At 38.0% G+C, this 21691-nt stretch overlaps 3 protein-coding genes across 4 annotated transcripts; 2 read left to right on the top strand and 1 right to left on the bottom strand.

Annotated features, from left to right (window-relative positions):
• Positions 1-250: 250 nt before the first annotated feature.
• Positions 251-5654, bottom strand: ccdc126 (coiled-coil domain containing 126). Of its 2 annotated transcripts, none has more exons than XM_088404220.1 (5): positions 5536-5654; positions 5309-5419; positions 4312-4401; positions 1691-2232; positions 251-1466 (listed from the first exon to the last, which is right to left on the bottom strand). In XM_088404220.1, the coding sequence occupies exons 4-5, from the start codon at positions 1926-1928 to the stop codon at positions 1228-1230; spliced, it is 477 nt and encodes a 158-aa protein (XP_088260346.1). In that variant the 5' UTR covers positions 1929-2232; positions 4312-4401; positions 5309-5419; positions 5536-5654; the 3' UTR covers positions 251-1227. The 2 variants fall into 2 exon arrangements, with proteins under 2 accessions (XP_088260346.1, XP_088260348.1); XM_088404222.1 differs by having other exon boundaries at positions 5309-5385; positions 5536-5635.
• A 193-nt stretch (positions 5655-5847) lies between these two features.
• fam221a (family with sequence similarity 221 member A) lies at positions 5848-9413 on the top strand. The gene is made up of 6 exons (XM_088405117.1): positions 5848-6062; positions 6693-6866; positions 7989-8179; positions 8267-8337; positions 8411-8543; positions 9315-9413. The coding sequence occupies exons 1-6, from the start codon at positions 5995-5997 to the stop codon at positions 9395-9397; spliced, it is 720 nt and encodes a 239-aa protein (XP_088261243.1). The 5' UTR covers positions 5848-5994; the 3' UTR covers positions 9398-9413.
• A 9124-nt stretch (positions 9414-18537) lies between these two features.
• npy (neuropeptide Y) lies at positions 18538-20442 on the top strand. The gene is made up of 4 exons (XM_088404594.1): positions 18538-18687; positions 18812-18999; positions 19985-20074; positions 20181-20442. Exons 1-4 carry the CDS (start codon positions 18685-18687, stop codon positions 20200-20202), a joined length of 303 nt encoding a protein of 100 aa, XP_088260720.1. The 5' UTR covers positions 18538-18684; the 3' UTR covers positions 20203-20442.
• Positions 20443-21691: the final 1249 nt, after the last annotated feature.

Here is a 21691-nt window from a genome sequence, read left to right as displayed (position 1 = left end):
CCTTGTGTATAAAAGCTTGCGTTTTTTTCTAAATCTGTCAATCATGTACGTCTTATGACACTGTATCCGCTAAAAGCAGTAGGAAAGCATCAATTACATGCAATAAAATCACAGAAGCTCATAACAATCCAATACTCGATTGAAAACCGACTGCCGTTTTATATTGGAATACCGTATTCAAAATTATATTTACTTTCTTGCCTCGGAATCAGTGGTTGCTGATTAAAACAAAACACATTTATTGCACAAGTTATTTGAACCAGTTTATTGAGTCTTCAGTTTGATGGGCTTAAAGTACAGTTAAAACTGTGGCAAGTAAGCAGAATGAACGAGCCATGGCTATTGCCCATTTTACCATTGTAATGACCATTTGAGAGGTTTGCATTCTGCTGTATCCCAACATAAGACAGAAAAACGGTTCCAGCATGTAACAATCACCTCCCACACAATGTAACAGCACTACCAAAAGTGGACTAGGCCATTTTTAGAAAACGTCTACAGTCACAGTGCAACATGAACCCTGAATGTGTATTAGCAGATGGTCAGTCATCTTCACAGCACCGAAGATACTGACCTTGCAGTACATTCATTCCGTTCTACATGGAGAGTGAAATAACACCCAAGGCAAGTAAAAAAAAAAAAAGGGGGGGGGGGGCATTGTTTTTCAGCTGTGATAACGCAAATACAAGTTCAGTGGCAAATGGGATTCATCTGTTGTGTCGCTAGCCTCGCATTGAGGCTGAACATTCTTTGGATTACTTATACACGTCACTAAATATTAGCAAAGAGGGAGCGCTTCATATTTTATTGTGTCTAGCAAATGTTCACACCACAAATACAGCATTTTATATTGTGAGTATTCTGTTTAGTTCAGCAGGCTGACGTAATATTGTCAAGTTGTATACGCGTATTGTGAGCCTAAATGCTAGAGGATTGTACTGCAGTTCCTCAGAGGTTGACACATCATTTGTAGCCCATAATAGTAATACGATTCAATGATGCCTTTATATATAAAAATGCTAATTGAAATATAAAAATGTACTCTGCAATCTCAATCAAATTAAATAAATACAATGGCAAACAAATCGAAAAGGCAAAAAGGTCTCCTTCCTTTTGGGCTGGCTTTCCAAGAATCATCAGTTACTTCCAAGTCTGAGCATCTCCAGGGATAAATTCCGGAAAAGTGGGATGTGCTAAGAGATCAGTCAATACCTACCGCAACAAGGCTCATAGATGTTGCTGAGGCCCGTTGGGGGTCCTTGGATTGAAGCGTGACGTACCGTGATGATTGCCAGCTTTCTCCTGCTTGGAGGCTCTTTGCAAGGCAGTGGGAATGGAAGCGAGGACGGTCCCGTGGGAAGTGTTGGTCAGGGACGCATTGGCAGCCAACTCAATTTTCCCCTCTAGTTTGACTAGTCGCTCCAGAATATCATCCAGCAGCACCGCTATTGTCCTCTTCAGGTCCGCTGCATGAATAAGAAAAGATCATTAACTCATTCAGCGCCAGCTCTTTTCAGAACCCCAGTTACCATAACGTTAAAAAAAAAGAAAAGAAAAAAAAGGTCAATAAACACCTGGGATTTAATATCTGTGGACTATGTAAAAACGTATAAATCAGTTTTTGGGATTGAATGAGTCTAGAGACTATCATACATGGGTGTAAATTTCAGCAAACTTGGGAAATGTTTACCGTAACCCGACAGGGTGGTCCCGTGTGGCCCACCGGGCGCGTTCTGGCTCTCCTCGGTTAGGACCTTGACGTATCGCCGACTGAGATCCAGAATCTGCTCGCGTAGTTCGGCGCTGCTTTGGTGGCGAGGTTGCTGCACAGTATAGCGTAGCAACATAAGTCCCCACACGAGGCCAAAGACTAAGAGCAGCACACTAAGCTTCTGGGACATGTTGCGTCTCAGGAGAGTGCCAAGCATGATACTGGGGGTGGTGATGGAGCAGGAAATTGGAAAGCGATGGTCAAGATTTGTTGCTGTGGGAGAGGAATTGTTCAGTGCAGTAGTTGATACATTTCTCAAGACTTTTTTGTTGTTGTTGATATCCAGAGAGAAGTCCAAGTTCACAATGTTGCAAAATTAGGTAATATCTGATATCCTGTGGAGCAAAAGAATGCTCTACTCAGATTCCCCTAGACAAGAGGACCTTCAAAATCTGGTGGTCGGTTGTCCATTTTAACAGATTGGGCGCTCAAATAGGATGTCCACATATATTGTTGACAACCTACATGGAACAAAACAGAAGAAATAATCAAGTTGGGAAATTACTTTCATAAAAAATCAACGCTTAAATTAAAGACGTTGCTTTTTTTGATGTATGGCGCTGACTCAGCAATATTCACTCATTTTATTGTGATCCAAAAGAGGACACACTTTAGGTAGATGTTTTTTTTTGTTTTTTTTTAAAGTTTAAAAGGCTCTAAAGTTTAACAAATCAAACACTGATGGCATGTTTTAGGTCCTTTTTTTTTTCCTCTCCCCAAAAATACTTTGCACTGGTAAAGGGGTACTAGGCTGAACACATTTTTCACAAAAAAAAAAAAAAAAAGGGGTGAGAAACACTGTATTAGACAAACGTTTGGGAACTCCCCTAATTCAGTGCTTTCATTATTTAAAAACTTCCTGTTTTGAAGAATCAATCATTCTGCGCCATCTATTTTCAGACAATTTTTTACCCTATTATTTGGGAAAAAAAATTGCAAATAAATACATGGGATTAATTTTTTGGGATCATGAAATATGTATAATTAGGTCATTGGGAATTAAAATTTGAATGAATGAGTTAAAATTTAAGTAATGGACATTATGACAAATATTGATGGAATTATTTGGTGAACAAAACATGTTTATCAAAACAACAGTTTTAGAATTTAGATTTGTCATAGAAGGTACACCCCCCCCCCCGGAAAAGTTATACACATTGGTAGCTAAATGTGGTGGCTGCTTTATGACCAGAAGTGACTTTCATTTCATGGCCGCTCATTTTCCAGAGTTAATATCTTGGATGGAGTTACCCTTCCATTGGGATTAAGACCGTTGGAATCTGCAGGTGTTTCTAAACTTTTGATGGCACTGCACTCGATTCCTAGAAAGATTAACTGCAGCACTAGATCGAAACTAACTTGCTTGGCCAATTATTATTATTGGTCAACCCCCAACACATTTGGACATTTCAGCCCAGAAACCTAATTACCAGTTTAGCTGTAACTGGACCCACTTTGCTTCTCCCAATAGGATTCCCAGCAGCACTCATCACCATTGAGGGCATTCACTTTCTAATCCCAGCTTCACTATAGTCAATCGATGGACAAATAGCTTGTAGGCGCAAATTCCCAAGGAAAATTAGAGGCTCATTTTTCACTTTTTACATCTTTGTCAACAGGTCCATTCTCTGCATTCTGTGCTGGGTGTGCCGCTGTCACCTCCTATTGATCTGATAGGAGGGATTGACTGAGGGAATAAATTATGAACACAGAGGTAACAGAATCCATTTAGCCAAGCACCAGCATCTTTTAATAACACATTCAACGAAAGACTTTACGTACGCCTGCGCAAACTACTAATAGAGATACTGTACATTATTGAGATATATTACAGGGGCGCAATATGAGAAACACTGCCGAGTTTAATGTCCCTGAAATCTAGTGTGTATGTTTTATAGAGGCCTGAGTGACAATGATAAGGGGAGCTTCCACTCCAACAGCAGGCCTAGTCAACAAACTGCACAAACCATGACAAAGGTCTGTAAATTAACCATGTCATTGCTGATGATTAAAAAACAAAACAACAGCAATACAACATGAAGGAAAAATTGGTCAGGAAGGTGAATGTGAGGCCCAACCACACATGAAGCCTAACGTAAACACACCTGCAACAACACTACAAATGTGCCAATCAAACTAGCCTTTCGGGAGGAAAAAAAGCATTGTTGACAGCTACTGCAATATAAAACACAGCGAGGTCCCTGAGCCAAACTGCTCACACAACAAAAAGACTGGCATGTTTTGTTAAATTGTTACATGAACCCCGCTTGGGGGAGTGTGCCATTGCCCCACACAGGGTCATCACGCCAATATCTGTATAGTGTTACACACCTTTGTCAAGTCCAGAGGCCAAATAGATATTGAGGGCAATATTATCGGAGTTTCATGCTTCTAAAGCATTGTATTCGGGACGAAACTAATGGATAGCCTAATAACCCACAGATTATGCCATCTAGTCACGCAAAAACCATTTTTACCTTAATAAACATCCATGCAGCATGCGAGTATTATTTTTGTTGATTTTGGGTCAGCCTACTTACATTGCACCATAGAATCTGTGACCTTGAGTGTGTATGGCTTGGTGAGTGTCAGCGAATGAGAGTGTAGCCTCAGCTGGCTTTGCATTCATCCTGCAGTAAAGATAACATACAAAAACAAAGAAAAATGAAAATGTGTTGCAATAGAATCCAGACAAAAATCACCTGCAAGAAGGCAAAGCAAAATTCCTTCACCTGAACTGCATTTAACATATTTGCCATCATAATCAAACCCAGTTGTTGCAGCAGTGATGGAGAAGAATCTAATCTGTGAAGAATCTAAACTTGGCTTACTGTGGTTTTGTACAATGGAAGGAGTTGAGGACTACTTTGCATTTTCCATATCTCATTCCAAGAATTTCTTCTGGTTTAAGTAGGTCACATACATTTTCTGCAAATAACAATCCCCTTTCTTAACTTGGTGTGGAGTTATTTTTCATTTTAAAAGTAGGATGATGGTCACAAATAACACGCAATGCATACTAAAAAGACGAACTAGTACTTGTCTAAATCATTGAACGTTCCTACTTTAGAATTCAATCGATTTGGGATCAATGAACGCACCAGATTCTAAATTTAATTTACGCGTACACCAATGTGATGGATGGATGGTGATAAAGTACACGAACACAGGAGCTCATACTGAGGTTAAACATTGACGCATTGAACGGTGTCACACTGCGCAGACATGCAGACGACGAGCAGATGGTTCACAAAACTAGCAGATAGTTCAAAGAAAGACAATGAAGTTGACCTGTAATAGTACAATAACAACTGTCATTTTGTACTTAACTTCTCAACCATGCGATGTTGACGCCAAGATTAGCACAAAAGGGCAAACACGTTGAAAGGTCTTTTGTGGTAGTTTAAATTGATATTTTTGTATTTACAAAAGGGGAAGCTGACATGAAGCTACTTCTTTGCAACTCCGTATTAGCGTCGTTAGCTCGACTACGCCTTATAAATAAACAGATATTATCAGAAGGCTATGCTAATTTACCTCTATTATCTTGCATCTGATGTTATCTCGAAGTTGAAGATCTCACAGCCATCCTGCAGCGAAGCCGCGTTTAAGAGCTGCAAACGCAAAAGGATGATTCTTGAAAAGGATCTGAAATGATTGATAGATTCGCCGGTTAATAATAGACAAAACAAAACAACACAAACAGAAGTGTCCACCGGTACAAAGTTGTCCGACCAGCGAGCTATATCGACCGGCTAACTTACACATCTGCTTCTCCAGCCGAGCTCCCATAAACGATATGCGGCTCAGTATGCTAAAAGTGCCCAGCTAGAAATATACGCATGCAACTGGGCAGTCCGTCATGGTTCCCTTGAAGGTTCTCGTGCGTCACCGAAGAGCATCACGGGACTTGTAGTCGTCCTGCCTTTTTTTCTGACATAAGGGCAACATTACAGAGGTATCGCCCTTTTAACTATTTAGTATGATTTAAAAACATTTCGATATTATAATTGTTGGATCTGAAAGGCAAAAGAAAGATTCGCTTGGAATGGAATAAGGTGTTTTTGGAGAACGTGTGCAGTACATTTTCCGGCCGTTAGATGGACCCTGGGTCATTTCCATAGCAACATGACGAAGCGTAAAACAACGCTGGGACTTTTTATTTAGAATACAAATTGCTGTATGAAAACAGTCTGAGAGATTGGATTCGTTACCCTTTTACAATGGACTCTCGATTCTTAAATATTCAAGCCTTAAAAGCAGTGGATGATGCTTACTGCGAGTACAGACGGTTTGTTTCATTATTGTTATTATTATTATTATTATTATAATAATAATAATAATAATAATTATTATTATTATTATTATTATTAGTAGTAGTAGTAGTAGTATTTAAAATATTACCTTAGTTTTTCCTTCTGTAATAGCACATTCGTTTCTGTTAAATCGTTTTGTAAAGCTAGGATTGGATAATCAAACCTCATATGGACCTGCCATTCAACCTAAATCTGATTAAACATAAGAGGGCACTTTCTCGCTAAAATATACCATACTAGAGGCTCATGAATGGCTTTGATGAGTTTTAGTCAACCCTCTTCAATATTAAAATGGCAAATTATGCTCATTTTAAGGGATTCGGGCTAATCGTACACACAATAGGATGGATTTTAGTGTCTACAACCATAATTAAAATAAGAACTTAATTTGTTGATGAAATAATTCCATAGCTGCAGCTGACAATGGTTGATAATTGTCATCATTAAAGCAAGTAACATCATACGTCACTACGATGACATCACAGACAGAAATAGACAAGAATAGAAATATAAGAACCTCATATAGCTCATCCTATTAAAGAGCACTAAATTACTTGTTTTATTTTGTGAAAGAAAGCTATCATTCGTCTTGGTGTCTCTTTTAGGATTGTGGCTGATGATGACAAAGGCATTCTGTTTACTCCTGAGCAATATAAGGAGTACAAGAAGAAAATGGTCCCACAGCGAGTGAAAAACAGACTGTATGTGAGCTTTGGTGTACCAGGAGGCATCGAGTGTGTCCTAGTTGGCCCTGAGACGCAGTGCTTCTGTTCACATAGGTGGTATATACTTGATCATTCTCCATTTTACGTCATACTTTAGCCGCACCTGTACAATGAAACAGGATCCATTGGCCAGAGATCTATTTAGATCATTCTAATCTTTATCATAGTTGTAAGGAAAAGGCATTTGTATTTCTTCATATATCTGAGGCGCAGTTCTTTATCATGTAAAATATCCCGTTGCGGTCGTAGGATTTCAGTTTGAGATGTCGTGTACATCTGTGGACCCCATGCGCAGGTCTCATTAGTTTCATCTTGTTTTGTCATCTCTTCCTGCTGTGTCAGCCAATCGACTCGGTCCTTTTCTTTCTCCAGCTGGCTCTCATTGTGCCATTATGTTGACTAATCTCATGGTTTTATTTGGTTCTTTGTTACTACAAGTTGTGTCTTCCTGCCTATATGAGTTTTATTTTTCTGGCAGGAGTTGACTCTTGTTTCAAGTTGTAATATCAACATTGACCATTAGATGGCAGACGAGGCTTGGTTGCACTTGTATGGAGCCTTTTACAGCCTTTACAAAGTACAAAGTGAGAATTCTTGCACCTGAAAGGATGGTAAACTTATTTTTAGCCTTTTTTAGCAGTAAAACATTAATATTGTACAGTATTTTGTCAATAATTTGCTCAGTAAATCAAGTATTTTTCGTGTACATTATTACCTTAATAACACTTTTTCCCATTTTCTGTTGACTGAAAATAACATCGCATGTGCTCAAGGTTCAGGTAACAACCTGCACACAGCTCTCTGTGAAGTCATTTTCACGAGTGCTATTATTAAAATAATTTAGTCTTCAAATTAATAAAAACTTACTGCTCAAAATGACTAAAATGTTTACTATCCATTTAATGTTACTTGCTATTTAGCAGTTTTGATCTATTCTTGCAGACAGCTGCTGTAGAGACTAGAAAAAAATTACAATATGCATTTATTTTGCTATTTGCTTCAAAGTGTTTGTTGTTGGCCTAGGATGGTGGATATTTTATCATGATATCTTTAGTAGCACTGAAGAAAAACTGTGGCTCCCCACCACAAGTCATTGAGTAATAATTGTGTAATCATCCATCCGTTTATTTTGTACACTGTACAGCTGTACTCATTGAAAAGGCTCATCTCTTCCAGGTACAAGCAACATAAGACAGACTTTGAGATAATTCCTTCTGGGAGACCTTTATCTCTACCATGCCGAGTGTTGGGATGTCTTTGTTCTGCCTATGAGTATCTTCCCCACATGGGAGGAGCACCCGTTCGCTGCCGGTGTAAACATTTACCTCAAGATCACACAGGGGGTGTCAGACATTTGTGCAAAAAGTGTGAGTCAAAACTCCCCATTAGTTCACCTCATACTTGCTAAGACTGCAGATTTTTTTTTTTTTTTTTTTACATAATTACCTTTTCAGGTGGCTGTTCTGGGTTCAGCAGTCCATTTACCTGTGGATGTGGTCAGCCCACCTTCACTCACCAGACCCTGGTCAGCCACTGTACAGAATTTCTATGACAAAGCACCAATACTTCATTTAAAAAATCATTTTTTTACTTCTCAGGTTGAGACAAAGTCCGAAAGGGAGGCACGGGGTCGCCCAGTGGGAGGAGATGCCCCTTATGCTGCAATGGGCGGTTTGACCAGCTTTAGCTCCTTGTTGGGCGGTTACATGGCTTTGAAGGCTGGTGGACTGTGTGAGTATGCTGTTATATATCATAGAATACCTAAAGTGAAAAAGTGAGATGAATTACTTCATATTATCACACTGCTGACAAAAAACAGCTTTCAGGCTGAACATTAAGCACATTAAAACCTATTAAAATGGGTCTGTCAAAGATAAAAACAATTTTGGGGATTACGTACATTAAAAGAATTTTTTTTTCCCCCCTTGCTGCTAAAGTGTTAATTTTGTAAACAAACTAGACAAGTATGGACATTTATGTAGTTTTTTTCGAAAAAGTTGCTGGGTGGTTCATTGGAAAAATAAAAAAAAGCACACTTTGCAAAGCCAAGTTCAAATATTGTGTTGGTTGTACATCTTTGGCGTACCATCTGAGCGAAACGCCCTGCTCAAGTGAAAACGCTGCTGGTGTGTGGCGCTGATTGGCACAACTAAACTGAGAAGTGAGAAGTTTGGAGAACTGTTTCTGTGAGGAAAAAAAAATGTCTGTTACGATGAGTCAGATTTGGTAGTTTTGCTCACTAATTGTATTTTACAGGAAATGAATCCTAGAGGATAAGAAAATCTATTGCAAGTCTGAAATATTTTTATTCTGTGATTTCCTTCATACTAAGATATTACACAAGTTAATATCTGTTCTAAGCTTGGTAGACAATAGTTGAAAAATGTGATTAATCTCGATTAATTGCGGAAAATTTGGCAAATTAGTTCATCACAAATGTTTAATCAGTCGACAGCTCAGTAATTCTAAACATTTATGACTAATGTATGTGGTCTTTTACAGATGATGATCCTGAAGATGACAGCAGTGTAAATACGTATGGCATCAAGAATTCCAATTCTATTTGTGAACAGAAGAGCAAATAAAATACATTATAGTGTTCCCCGTTTTACCTGTCTTTTGAATACTATTGGAACGTTGCCATTCTAAATAAATAGCAAAGCTTATCTTAATGTCTTGTCATGCAGTCATAATGATTACATGACACATCCAATCAGCATTTGTTGTTATCAGTAGATGTGATGCAATGACACATGAGCAACGCCTGAACAAATCACAAGCTGACAGCGATTGAATTCATATAAATGCGCTTTGGATAAAAGAATAGAGATTTTGAAGTTCAAGACATTATCAACGAAAGTGACAGTGGCAGTGGTGTGGAATTCAAAACTCCACAGTTTGCGCCGCTCATTTTAAGAATAAAATTGATAAACTTGACTTCATCCATCCATATGTTTAAAATAGCGCTACAGAATTAAAGGGAAATTCCAAAAATCCCTTTCAATAATATTTTCTATGTGCCGACTTGTCTAAACATGGCATTCTGATTAATATTGCATTTGTAGAACATGAGTTAAGCCGCAAAATCCACACTAACTCGGAGCGGCCATTTCTGTCTCCTAAAAAAGGAGATCACAGTTGCCCAATCACAGCCCAACTTCCAAACATCACATGACCAAACTCCGAAAACAAGTAAACCGTGATAAGATCGTAGTATTTTTAATTTTGCTTGTTTTCTAGCAAATCTCCAGCGTTTTTTCCCTACGGTTTCTTAAAACATCCATTGATTGTTTTTACGACGAGAAAGCCAGCCATTCAACATGACACCAAAAATAACAGCAGCACCACATTGCTGAGATCACAGTGTTTTATTCCTGCATAGATTTACAGTCTGTCATTGATTAATCCTATTCCTCACGGCAGATCAGAAGCGAAGACTGCTAATTTAATCCGCACTGACGAGTGAAGCGAGTTTGCTTCCACGATTGGCGGCCCACTTCCACTAAAAAAATAGAATTAATGGGGTCTAAGAGATGTTCCGCTCCCCCTCAAATGTTCCCACTGCGATAATGTCGCAGTCATACTCGATCACCATCCGCATCGATGCTGGCTGGTGCATTTCGAGTCACCTGTGTTGTGAGGGTGGTGAACAGGTGGTGTTGAAGGGAAGGAATTCAAGTTGCGCGTGAACAACGTCATGAGTGCACCTGGGTCTCTTCAGTCCGGTGCTCAGGGGAAAATGAGTGGAAGGGATCCCATGTGAAAGCTGACATTTTCAGTGTGTATCGACAAAGACCATCACCGCACTATAGAGAATGAGAAAACAGGTGGCAAAAACACTCATACTATTTAGCCTACATTTGTAAAAAAAAACAAGAAAATACGTAGTAGAATTAACTTCCACTCATGCACATTTGTAAAACTAAAATGCTAAATTTAAATGTATGCACGTATCAAACTAACAATGCTTTTCTCCCTTATACAATACTATTTTGAAAATTTGACCCAGTAAAAACAAATTCTCTGCACATGAATTAGTTTCTCTCCTTTTACTGAATTAATACTGCTCAAAATAACACTGAGAAGAAAAATGTTGCATGTTTTTTAAACCAAGCTCTAGCTAGCATTAGCATTGACTTGATCATTTATATGCTACAGTACCAAACATGTTTCTAGACTTTTTTGTAGAATAGTAGCAACTCCAAGTCACCTTTATTAACTAATGATTATTCTAAGACGAAAAATAAACACATCTCACATTTTCCTGTTTAAGAGTTAACGATGACTTGGCTTTTTCGCTAGCAGACACGATTCCATATCTTTTTCAGAGTTGTGAAATGAGTATCAAATAATGCTAAATTAGCTAATGATATTTGAAAAAAAACATACACTTCTTAGTCACTTGTATTAGTTTATAAAATTATTGTACTGAGGGGGAAAAAAAGCAGTAGAAACAGTAGAAACCCCAAAATATTTAGTCATTGCACATTATTAGTGTGGAACAAATATCATATAAAGTAATTGCCTCTGCATAGCAACCGCGTTTAGGAGATAACAGCATTTTACTTTTGGCCAAAGGAAATGACTACCATGCCCTGTCTGATCCCCATGGAAACCACACCTAGCTTGACTGACAGACCAAGCACAAAAAATCAGGAGGCACAACACGGATGATTAAATTGGCAATTATCCTGCAAAGAAATGCTTAATTACCCCTGTGACAGTTATGGGATACTTAAACGGCAGAAACTGCAAAGGGGCATCATTCCGCACAGACAGACAGTTGCTGGTTAACAAACACTTATCATACTGACCCAGATACTACTCAATTTTTATCAATTTATTCATCAATAATTTTTAAAAGGATAGCAAGAATAAGAAATGACTTTATTAACAAGTAACATCTACTCCACGAGTACCATCGTTTATTTTATCTCCAAAAATTGACAATCTTAAACCATGATTTGTCTGTTTCTTTTCAGCGTTTTTGTGGAAGAAAAAAAAAAAGAAAAAAAAACAATCGGATGACGTTGACACATTAGATGTGTGAACATCTCTTTTGTGGTAAAAACAGTAGGGAACTGACAGTGCATGACAGTGCAGCGACTTCACGGAGGCTGAGATTCAATCCCCTCCCGTGTTAGTTGACACGAGGAGGAGGAACTGGAATAAGTCGTGAGAAATGGGCTTTCAAAGCTATGGAATAATGTGGTGAAGCCATGGTTAAGCACAGGGGTTCTCAACATTTTCTCAGTGAAATGTTTTGTACCCCTTAACCAGTGAAATACGTTTTTGCATTAAAAAAGACATTCCATCAGTGTCTGATTTATTAAACTTAAGACCCTTTCAAACTTCATTTGTATTGCTCCACAAAAATATAATCAACCTAAAGTGTCCTCTTTTGGATCATAGAAGAAATCTGTGATCAAAAAGAAAGAACTGAATTATTAATACATATTTTTCCACAAAAAAAATCAATAAAAAGTGTCAGACCGTTCTCAAAAAGAAATAATTTTGAATAAATATTTGTTCACAGAAAAATATTCAACTTAAAGTGTCCTGTTTTGGGATTACAGTAGAGATCTCTTCACAAAAATAAATCATTAACTTAAATCATAAATAAATCATTAATAAATATTTGTCCCCCCAAAATATAATCAACATAAAGTTAGACCTGTTCTCAAAGAGAAATAATTATAAATAAATATTTGTCCTCTGAAAAATGTTCAACTTAAAGTGTACACTTTTGGGATCATAAGAGATGTGTTTATAAAAATAAATTATTAATTGATTAATTGACAACTAATTGATTAACAAATTAATCAATAATGATTATTGATAACCATCATATTCTATAGCCCTTGATGAAAATAGACTGATTATCTTCATATTGAATCAAATTAAAAATTGCTTTGGAAAACATCAGAAATTTTGCCAAAACTTTCAATGAATCAAAATGTTTGCTTTTTTTCTGCACTGTCAATTTGATATAATTTTTTTTCAAGGGATTGAAACTATAACACTTTTTTTTTTTCTAAGTCAACATTTAAATCAATGAATTACCAGCGACATGAATTACAATCAACAGAATAATTAACTCTTAAAATAATTGTTGATTGCAGACCTATTGAGAATGAGTAGATTTTTTGGGGGGTTCAAAATGTTGATTTTTTTCTGGTTAAATTTAACCTTTTAATTAAACTGCATCAATAATTCTTGCCTTCCTTTAAAGTTCTTTAAGAAAATAATCTTGACAAACACCTTTCCTAAAGGTAAAAGTATAAGCATTTTTGTAAGGTGTTTGCATACCACAAAAGCTTAAGTTTAGGTTACCACATAAATGGAAAGCACCCAGCTGCGACTGCAACAAAGATGCTAATGAAGCGAGCAATAGTGAAACTTTTTTGCTCAGCTAAAAAAACAATTACAATATCAACAGAATGTTAAATTGATCATTTTTTTGATCAGTGTCGATGAAAATGACTATTTTTGACCAGAAACTTGCATTGGATTTTATTAAAATTTGGATTGTGTTGCTTCATTGAATCAGATGCATTTAAGCATACGATGCTACACTCTTGCATCAACTGGTAATTATTTAACGGTATCGTGTTGGCATTTATTCAAAAAGTGATAAATATTGTGGTTCCAAGAAATGACAGCATTGGTACAATGAATTAAAACACATTTGTACCTCTGGTAATTTGAATCTGCTTATCTTTTGTCCTTGTCAGTCCAACTGACATTTTTCCAACACCGATGACTTTTTCCTATCGTGCGCCTTGTCTCACATGGACCCCAACAAGTTTACAGGGAGCCGTCATCCCTCAATTGTCCTCCAACGAGGACGTCATCAAGTCACACCTGAGTCGAACGAATGTGTCACGCAAAATGCCTTGACCTTCTGCTTGGATGTCCATCAGAAGACCGGGACCACGCGCTGCGTTCATCTGGGCAACCAATTCTAAAAATCACGCAGTGTTGGCTTGCTAGTAATTCTTTGTCGCTGTATTACAATCGGATCGCCAAAAGCAGAAATTAACTGATCGAGAATTCCGTGGAACAGACATTTAAATAGTCAGAAAAGCTGTGTGATGTCACAGAGAGACGTTCGAACGTAGCTAGTCGTGGAACAGCGGTTAGCACGTCCGCCTCACAGTTCAGGGGCTTGATTCATATCCACCTCCCTGTGTGGAGTTTGCGTGTTGTCCCCAAGCCTGGCAGCCAGTTCAGGGTGTCCCTCGCGCACTGCCCGAAGTCAATTGGGAAAACTGTGACCCTTGTGCAGCAATAGTCGAAAAACGGCTGTGATATTCTAGGTCCATTTTGCAATAATTGAATAATTGGAAATTATTCTAAACTTGCAATATTCTGTTTTCTCTGTGGCCACCATTGCAACACTGTGTGTGTCTGTAAGAAAGGTTCACGCAGAAAACAGCATGGTTCTGGCAGAGGTTGGAGGTGGATATTTTTAGTCAACCAACTTTTAAGGTCGACTTACCCGACTGTAATCAATGCTGAGTGTCAAATTGACATATGTTGCATATGAATGTGAAGACTATATGTTCATACTTTTTTTTTTTTTTTTTAATAGAGTGACTAAAAGTGCACCAGCAGCTGTGTCCTTCAATAACCACTTCTGGGGACATTACATTACATACCAACTGGTCATGTAGGCCAGTGGTTCTCAAATGGGGGTACGAGTACCCCTGGGGGTATTTGAAGGAACTCCAGGGGGTAATTGAGATTTTAAATAAAATAAATTACTTAAAAATAATTATTGAATTAAGTAAATATTTGAGGAAAATATAAATTCTTAAAACAAATTTTACAATCAGTAGGTTATTCAATGTCATTATTAAAGCCATGATCGCCCCCATTCTGGAATGACCCAACTTGTCACGTGCCACCTCTCGTTACCTGTCACGTTATTCATGTATTGAACAAATGAACAAATCTCTACTATGATCCATATTCGGGTGAGGCAAGGATTCATCTGAAGCTCATACAACAAACCTTTCTTCCTGGAGATTTACTAAATCAAACAGTCCTAAAATAAACGTGTCCTGCTTTAATGAAAGCTATGTATTGTAGTTTACTGCCAGCGTTATTAACAGAAAATTAACCAGAAGGAGCGCATGAGGTAGTGAGAGCTTATTTTCATCTGTCGATAATTATACTCAACTGTCTCTCCCATGCGCTTTTGGATGTTGACAGGAGCTTAGTGGAAAGTGTCTGTGCGGTCACAATCATTTTATTGCTAATGATGCCCAAATTAGATGTGGTGGACTAATGTAATATACTGTAAACTCCCTGGTGGCTTATCAATCAGCTGACGACAGAAACTAATGTGATGCAAGATAGGATGTGGCCTAAAAAGTCATGATTTCAATCAAGGAATTTAAGATATTGATGTATGATGGAATGAGGCCAAAGCGTTTAGTTTTATCCATTGTTTTTCACCAGAAAGAACTTAAATGAAGAAATTAACTATCTCAGTGAAGTCCAATGAAAGTGTATTAAACTGTACTTTCAAAATAATAGTACAAAAACTATAATTAATAAAATCTGACTTTTTTAATACAGAAACAACTCAGAAAATAGTAGTTGGAGAAAGAAAAAAAGAGGCATGACTATGACCACTCTAAATTAGGGCTGCATTTAACCATTATTTCCATAAATAATCTTTCAATTATGTTGTCGATTAATTGATATTTTTCTTAAACCCCCATTTTTTTTTAACCCTAACCCTAAAAATCACCTTTTTTCAAATTGACAGTAAAAAAAAATACACTAATAATTTATTTTTATGCTTTCAATAATGGCTTGGCCAATAATATCAGAACATCAGAAAAAACACTGATAATTGTTTTGCACAATGAAGTAGATGTTTGCAAATCTGATACTGATTCAGCAGAATGTCATTCAGGTTTAGGTTTTTGTTGAAAAGCTGAAATTCTGAGCATTTGTTGCATTTTAGATCTCTAAATGATTATTTGATCATCAAAATAATTCATTGCACCACAATTGCTGATACTTTTTAAAGTACATTTTATCTCGAAAGTAAGCTCTGTTTGAGAGAGAGTCAAATGTTCTGCGTTCACTCAGCCATTGTAAGACATTCAGCAACATGCAATAAGATGAGTTGATTTTTGTAGAGGATAAAGAATGTATATCTTCAAATAGTTGTCAATTATCAATCTATATGTGTTGCTTCACCATTTGTGCTGAAATGTCCATTTTTAACGCATTACAACTTGCACGCATGCTACTTATTTAACCAATATTTGTTCGTATTAAGCTAGCAACCAAGCTATCAAGTCATCTCGTGCCACTTAAATATTTGGAAAACGTCAGCTGACCTTTCAACTTCTCTCCTATTTACTGTCAAACCCTGTGGATTTTTGCACGTTTAACAGTTACTCATACCCAAGCTGTTGTCCTTGAAAAAAAGGTGTCAAGCCCGTTGACGCGACTTTTTGAATGTGACTCTCTCCTGAAGAGTACGGCAAAGTCTAATTCCTGCCGGTAATCGTCATGATTGGGGTTGCGACTTTGTGAGAAATGTTCTCTCACTTGTGTCTCATTCCTCATCTCTCGCAGAGCATCCTGTACGACACAAAAGGCCCTCGCCGCATCCTCCGCGCAACTTAAGGAGCAGCCTCGCAGATAGACGACTGATTTGCTAGATTATATGGCTGCGGGCTGACGTACAAAAGGACGATGAATGGGAGGTAAATGAAGCACATGGTGCCACGGAGTCGTTTAAGATCTATTTGGGTGTGCATATTAAGGGTGCTCCCTTGAGAGCGGCTTTTTTTCGGCTGATGCGGCTCCTTTGTGCCTGTTGCTCCTTCTATCTGATGGGCGGAGCTATGCGAGAAAATGACATTGAAAAGTAATTCAAAAAGAACATTCATGCGCATGCCAGGCTGTTTTGAATGCTTTTATTATTCAGGCGCCATCAGGAGCGGTTCTCGTGAGAGGCCTCGTGAAGTGCGTATTAATGTCACTTTTATGAGTCGTCATAGAATTCTGAGCTTGTTGTGAGGAAGGAGCAATATGTGATTGTAAAATCTGTTATTGGCATCTGAATGACAGCATCTTGACATCATTTAAAACGTGTGCATGCCGTCAGAAAATTGACTACGTACAGGTTTGGGGTGAGCGATCTGGACAATCTGGCAAATTCCCACTGTGGCTGCACCATGCGGATCGGTGAAAATTGCGAGCTAAGTTATTTATTTTTTAACTTTCCTTGATTAAGTTCTAGATGGGGTTATGACATATGGATTATATTCGTTTACATTTGCAAAAAAAACGACAGAGCTTTTGTCTTTTGGGCATGTTGAGAGTCATAAAATTTGATTGATCTGTTGGAATAATGATTAATGAAGAACATTTCTAAAAAGGCTTTCGAATCATCTGGTGCCACAATCTTAAAGGGATATTAAACTTATTCAGCCATTTTCAGCAGTAAATAAAAGTAATATTTCGTGCATAATACTTTGATAACTAAATTATTTTTCACGTGCAATTATATTTATAACACAATGACAAGTGACATCCTATTAACTTTTAATCACGGTTCACCTGTTTTCTTGACTTGGTCATGTGACATTTTCAAGCTGTTATTGGTTGTTACCCGAGCCCTGAGTACATGTGATGTTATTTTCAAAATAATAACTTTTTATTGCTGCAAATGAAAGTATCACCAGAAGAAAGTATTACTTTACTAAAGAGCAATTCCAAGAGGGCTTTCAAACCATCTGGTGTTGAAGCCTTAATGAAACGCTTCATTGGTCTGAATTCCATCCGCTAATGTAACTAAACAATGCAGTCGTTTGCATTGAATCACATTTGCCATAAAGAATATTACAGGCCACAACAGAGTGCATTAGCAAGATGGTTAAACAGATTTATTGATACTCTGGTCAAAATTGAGACTAAAGAGAATCGCATTTTTCAACTGAGTATCATCTGGTCTAAAATGGCCCACAAAAGTGGTAAAAGAGAGGAAGTCGACCCCCGCCCCAAAAAATCTTGACAGCAACATGTATGCACCCCCACTAAGCTTAATTAACATTTTGGGTTCAAATCCATCCAACTCAGGTTGCCTGTTGACTGAAAATGACATCAGGCTCAGGTAACACCCAATCACGGCTAACCTGTTTTTTGAGTTAGATCACGTGATGTGGGCAAGCTAAGCTACGATTTGCCATTACCCAAGTCCTGAGCAACTGTGATGTCATTTTCAGTCGACAGTAAGCGGCAAAATGGCCGGCCTCCTGAGATGGATCAAAACAGAAATGCAATATTAAACCGAATACCATATTAACACTATTGCGTGGACTTTCCCTTGAAGGTATTAGAAATAGCACTCAGTATGATACGGTGCAGTTTTGCATGACTACAATAAACAATTTTAAATGAATACCTCGACGGTGTCTACTGTCTTTGGAAAGGCGGATCCGTTCTGCTAAATGATCAAAGTAATATGGCTTTTCAGTCCATGAATCATATCAAATCAATGTATTAACGCTGCCACGTGCACATTAGCTGAGTAACTGGATCCATCCATGAGTTTTTGAGTGCGTCATACTCAATCCAAGAATCACAGTAGATACTGGAAACAGATTATTGACTGAGTATTCTTGGTTATTTTAGTTGAGACAGTTGAGAAAGAAAACACACGAGCAATGACAGCATCGGCGATGACGCTGGCGTGGGGCAAAGCAGCACCGAGTGCAGCTCTGACGCGTTTCGCTCGGCAGCGCGTCTGGTGCACGCATATAAAGCCCGGTGCGCACCAGGCGCACTTCAGATCAGAGGAGACGCAAGAGCATTGAGACACCTCAAGAACACCCTGGAAATGGTAAGTATATCGATACGATATTCCTTTGAACTTTTAGCGAAAATGTACCATCCCTAAAGTCAGCAGATGTCTACCGAGGAGTTTTCTGTTTATGATATTTTACTTTTGTTTCCCATTCCATTAGATGCATTCTAACGTTGTCAGTTGGGTGGGGACCCTGGCGTTCCTGCTGTGGGCGCTGCTGTGTCTGGGCACCCTGACAAATGGCTACCCGGTGAAACCAGAGAATCCCGGTGAGGACGCCCCTGCCGAGGACCTGGCCAAGTACTACTCAGCCTTGAGACACTACATCAATCTAATCACAAGACAGAGGTAGGATTGAATGGATGGATATACTTTTCATATAAATCTATATATATACCGCGAAATACTTTTTTCAGCCAAAAAACTTAAAACATGGATGGGAAAAATCGACTTAAAACTCTGATTTGTTAAAGTCTGGAACTACGTTTGTGGTGGTATCTCTAGGCGAATTTTGTTCAGCAAGGATGGATCATGTGACATAATCTGTTTTGTTTTTGATTCTTCTGCTGGAAAATTGCATCATAAATGACAATGCACGTCTGCATAAAACTTAAGATAAATATCATATTTTGCAAAGGAGTCACTATAACAAAATTTAGCGATAAGTTGCTTCATGTTCCAATTAATTTGATCTTAATTTGCAAACAACAATGTACTGTTCCTGTAATGGCATTGAAAAAATGATTCACAGATAGCTGTAGAAACCTTGTTAAAATCTTACATAATGCCAGGCATACCCGGACCTCAATTTGAGGACCATTGTCTTGAGTTATTAAGGTAAATAAAGGAAAATATAGGTAAAAAAAATTAAAATTACATCAAACAGAGAGGTGTTTCTGATATTTTGTCACTCCCAGGTATTAAATAAAGTTCTAAATTCATCCTAATAACTACATTTACCTCATTGTTTGTAATGCATCTTATTCGAGTATATTTTTCATGCATTACCTGTGTGGCTGTGTTGGTAGGCGGGGTTAAATTCACCACTTAATCTTATCATTTGAGGAGCAGACAAGCAAACATGATATCCTGCAGGGATGCATTAATCCGTTCACGCTGAGTTGGTCTTTTTTAATGCCGCTTCAACCTTTGTAAAATATATAATCATGATATCTGCAAAGCAACGGGACTTTTCTATTGGAGGAAATTTGGTCTGATTTGTAAATCTTAAGAGGCACAATAAGGCCAAACGAAATAAAAATGTCATCATCCTTATAATCCTTGCTTAATTCTTCTTTAATCCTGTCTCATTCTGGTGTCTGTCTGTCCCAAGGTATGGTAAGAGGTCCAATCCTGAGATGTTGGACACACTGGTCTCAGAGCTGTTATTGAAGGAGAGCGCGGACACGCTTCCACAGTCGAGGTCTGTGACGTATAAAACATGACCTAAACGACGTATTCAAATCCAATACAAGCTTTCTATGAGTATTCCGTTCATACAAGACGCTAACCTCCATGTTTCTCACCAGATACGACCCGTCAATGTGGTGAGGTCATTAGCCGGTCTGACCTCCACGTGTCAAAACATCATGTCATCATACATGCACAGAAAGGAACCCCCTGCCTCCGCTACATTCCTCTCCCTTGTCCATCTGCTGCTGTTCTGCTGCTTCGTGCCATCAAGTTGTAAATATTTTACCCCCAGTCATCATTTGTGAAAGTAAACTGGGCGACAGGGTATGTCTATTGTATTGTATATTTGTGCAATTAAAGAGTTAATTATTTGAAAAAGATGTGGTGTTTGTTATAAAATAATCTGCAGTGTATTTCTTCGGGAGTGACGCTTCACGGTATTTATGTGTCCACGGTTGTCAATAACTTCACAGGAAGTGTTTAGACTGGGCAAATTTAATACTGTGTATTGCACGAATAGTTGAAATTGTCACCATCATTTTCTTTGTCTGGAATCAGTAAGACTTGACTAGACAATATCAAACAAGACATTTAAGGGACATTTTGCAAGTAACTGGTAGGTCCATACAAATTTGAGCAAAAAGAAGTTAGTTTTTCCTTCCATCTAGTTTCTGTCAAATTTGTCCTCATTCGGGTCATGGGTGGGCACGATTCTAACCCGGTTTAGGAATGGTACATTCAGAGTACTGGACTCGTCCCAAATATTGTAACAACTATTCAAACACTGGCTGTTTCTTATTGAGAAAGTAACATGTAAGCAGTCTAAATGCAGTTTCAGGGTACAGTCATTAAGGTTCAGTAAGGTTCGGAAGCCTTACACACGCACACACACAAAGAAAAGACAACAACTCTACTTAAAAAGTGTCCTGTATGTATTAATTTGTAGTTCTGAATTTACTCGCTCCCTTTTAATTGTCCCTGGTTATACTCTGGCAAGCGATATATAAGTGTATGGCTCCCTCCTGCGGTCACAGATAGACAAACACAGACAGATTAGACGATAGATAGATAGATAGATAGATAGATAGATAGATAGATAGATAGATAGATAGATAGATAGATAGATAGATAGATAGATAGATAGATAGATAGATAGATAGATAGATAGATAGATAGATAGCCAGGAAAATGATTAAAATAAATCTAAATTCGTACAATACGTGTTGCAGGTTCATATCTGCGTTACTACTTGCAACAAAGAACTTTACTCTTTGCTCCTTATAGAGCAAATTTCGTTGTAGACCCGTACAATGACAGGCATTCTATTCTATTCTATTCTATTCTATTCTATTCTATTCTATTCTATTCTATTCTATTCTATTATAACGCACAAAATAAACAGTTCAGGGCAGAGCATTTCAAATAAGTGCAGTAGCTTTAAACCCTATTGTCATTAGCCGTGCAAAATGTCTTTGCATACCCGTTGGTAAAATGATTTTTTAACGCAAATATTGAATGAACGAGGGCGTGATTTAAGAAAAAAGAAGGTGCCCAGGATGAAGGTTGAGTCTCAGTTACTATTGGTCCGTGCGCTGTGACGTCACACAGAAGGCGGGTCCTATATGCA

This window comes from Hippichthys cyanospilos, chromosome 21 (genome assembly GCF_059441005.1).
Source record: "Hippichthys cyanospilos isolate Australia breed blue-spotted pipefish chromosome 21, RoL_Hcya_1.0, whole genome shotgun sequence".
In the NCBI taxonomy this organism is placed as follows: domain Eukaryota; kingdom Metazoa; phylum Chordata; class Actinopteri; order Syngnathiformes; family Syngnathidae; genus Hippichthys; species Hippichthys cyanospilos.
The sequence above is the reverse complement of the archived record's forward strand: the minus strand, read 5'-3'. Positions and strand labels throughout refer to the sequence as shown.

Excerpts from the sequence above, each read along its gene's own strand:
- fam221a (XM_088405117.1), top strand. The coding sequence starts at position 5,995 with ATGGACTCTCGATTCTTAAATATTCAAGCCTTAAAAGCAGTGGATGAT. Across the intron at positions 6,063-6,692 it reads GCTTACTGCGAGTACAGACG|GATTGTGGCTGATGATGACA; the intron begins GTTTGTTTCATT and ends TGTCTCTTTTAG. Across the intron at positions 6,867-7,988 it reads CAGTGCTTCTGTTCACATAG|GTACAAGCAACATAAGACAG; the intron begins GTGGTATATACT and ends CATCTCTTCCAG.
- ccdc126 (XM_088404220.1), bottom strand. The coding sequence starts at position 1,928 with ATGCTTGGCACTCTCCTGAGACGCAACATGTCCCAGAAGCTTAGTGTG. Across the intron at positions 1,467-1,690 it reads GACCACCCTGTCGGGTTACG|CGGACCTGAAGAGGACAATA; the intron begins GTAAACATTTCC and ends TTATTCATGCAG.
- npy (XM_088404594.1), top strand. Across the intron at positions 19,000-19,984 it reads AATCTAATCACAAGACAGAG|GTATGGTAAGAGGTCCAATC; the intron begins GTAGGATTGAAT and ends GTCTGTCCCAAG. Across the intron at positions 20,075-20,180 it reads GACACGCTTCCACAGTCGAG|ATACGACCCGTCAATGTGGT; the intron begins GTCTGTGACGTA and ends GTTTCTCACCAG.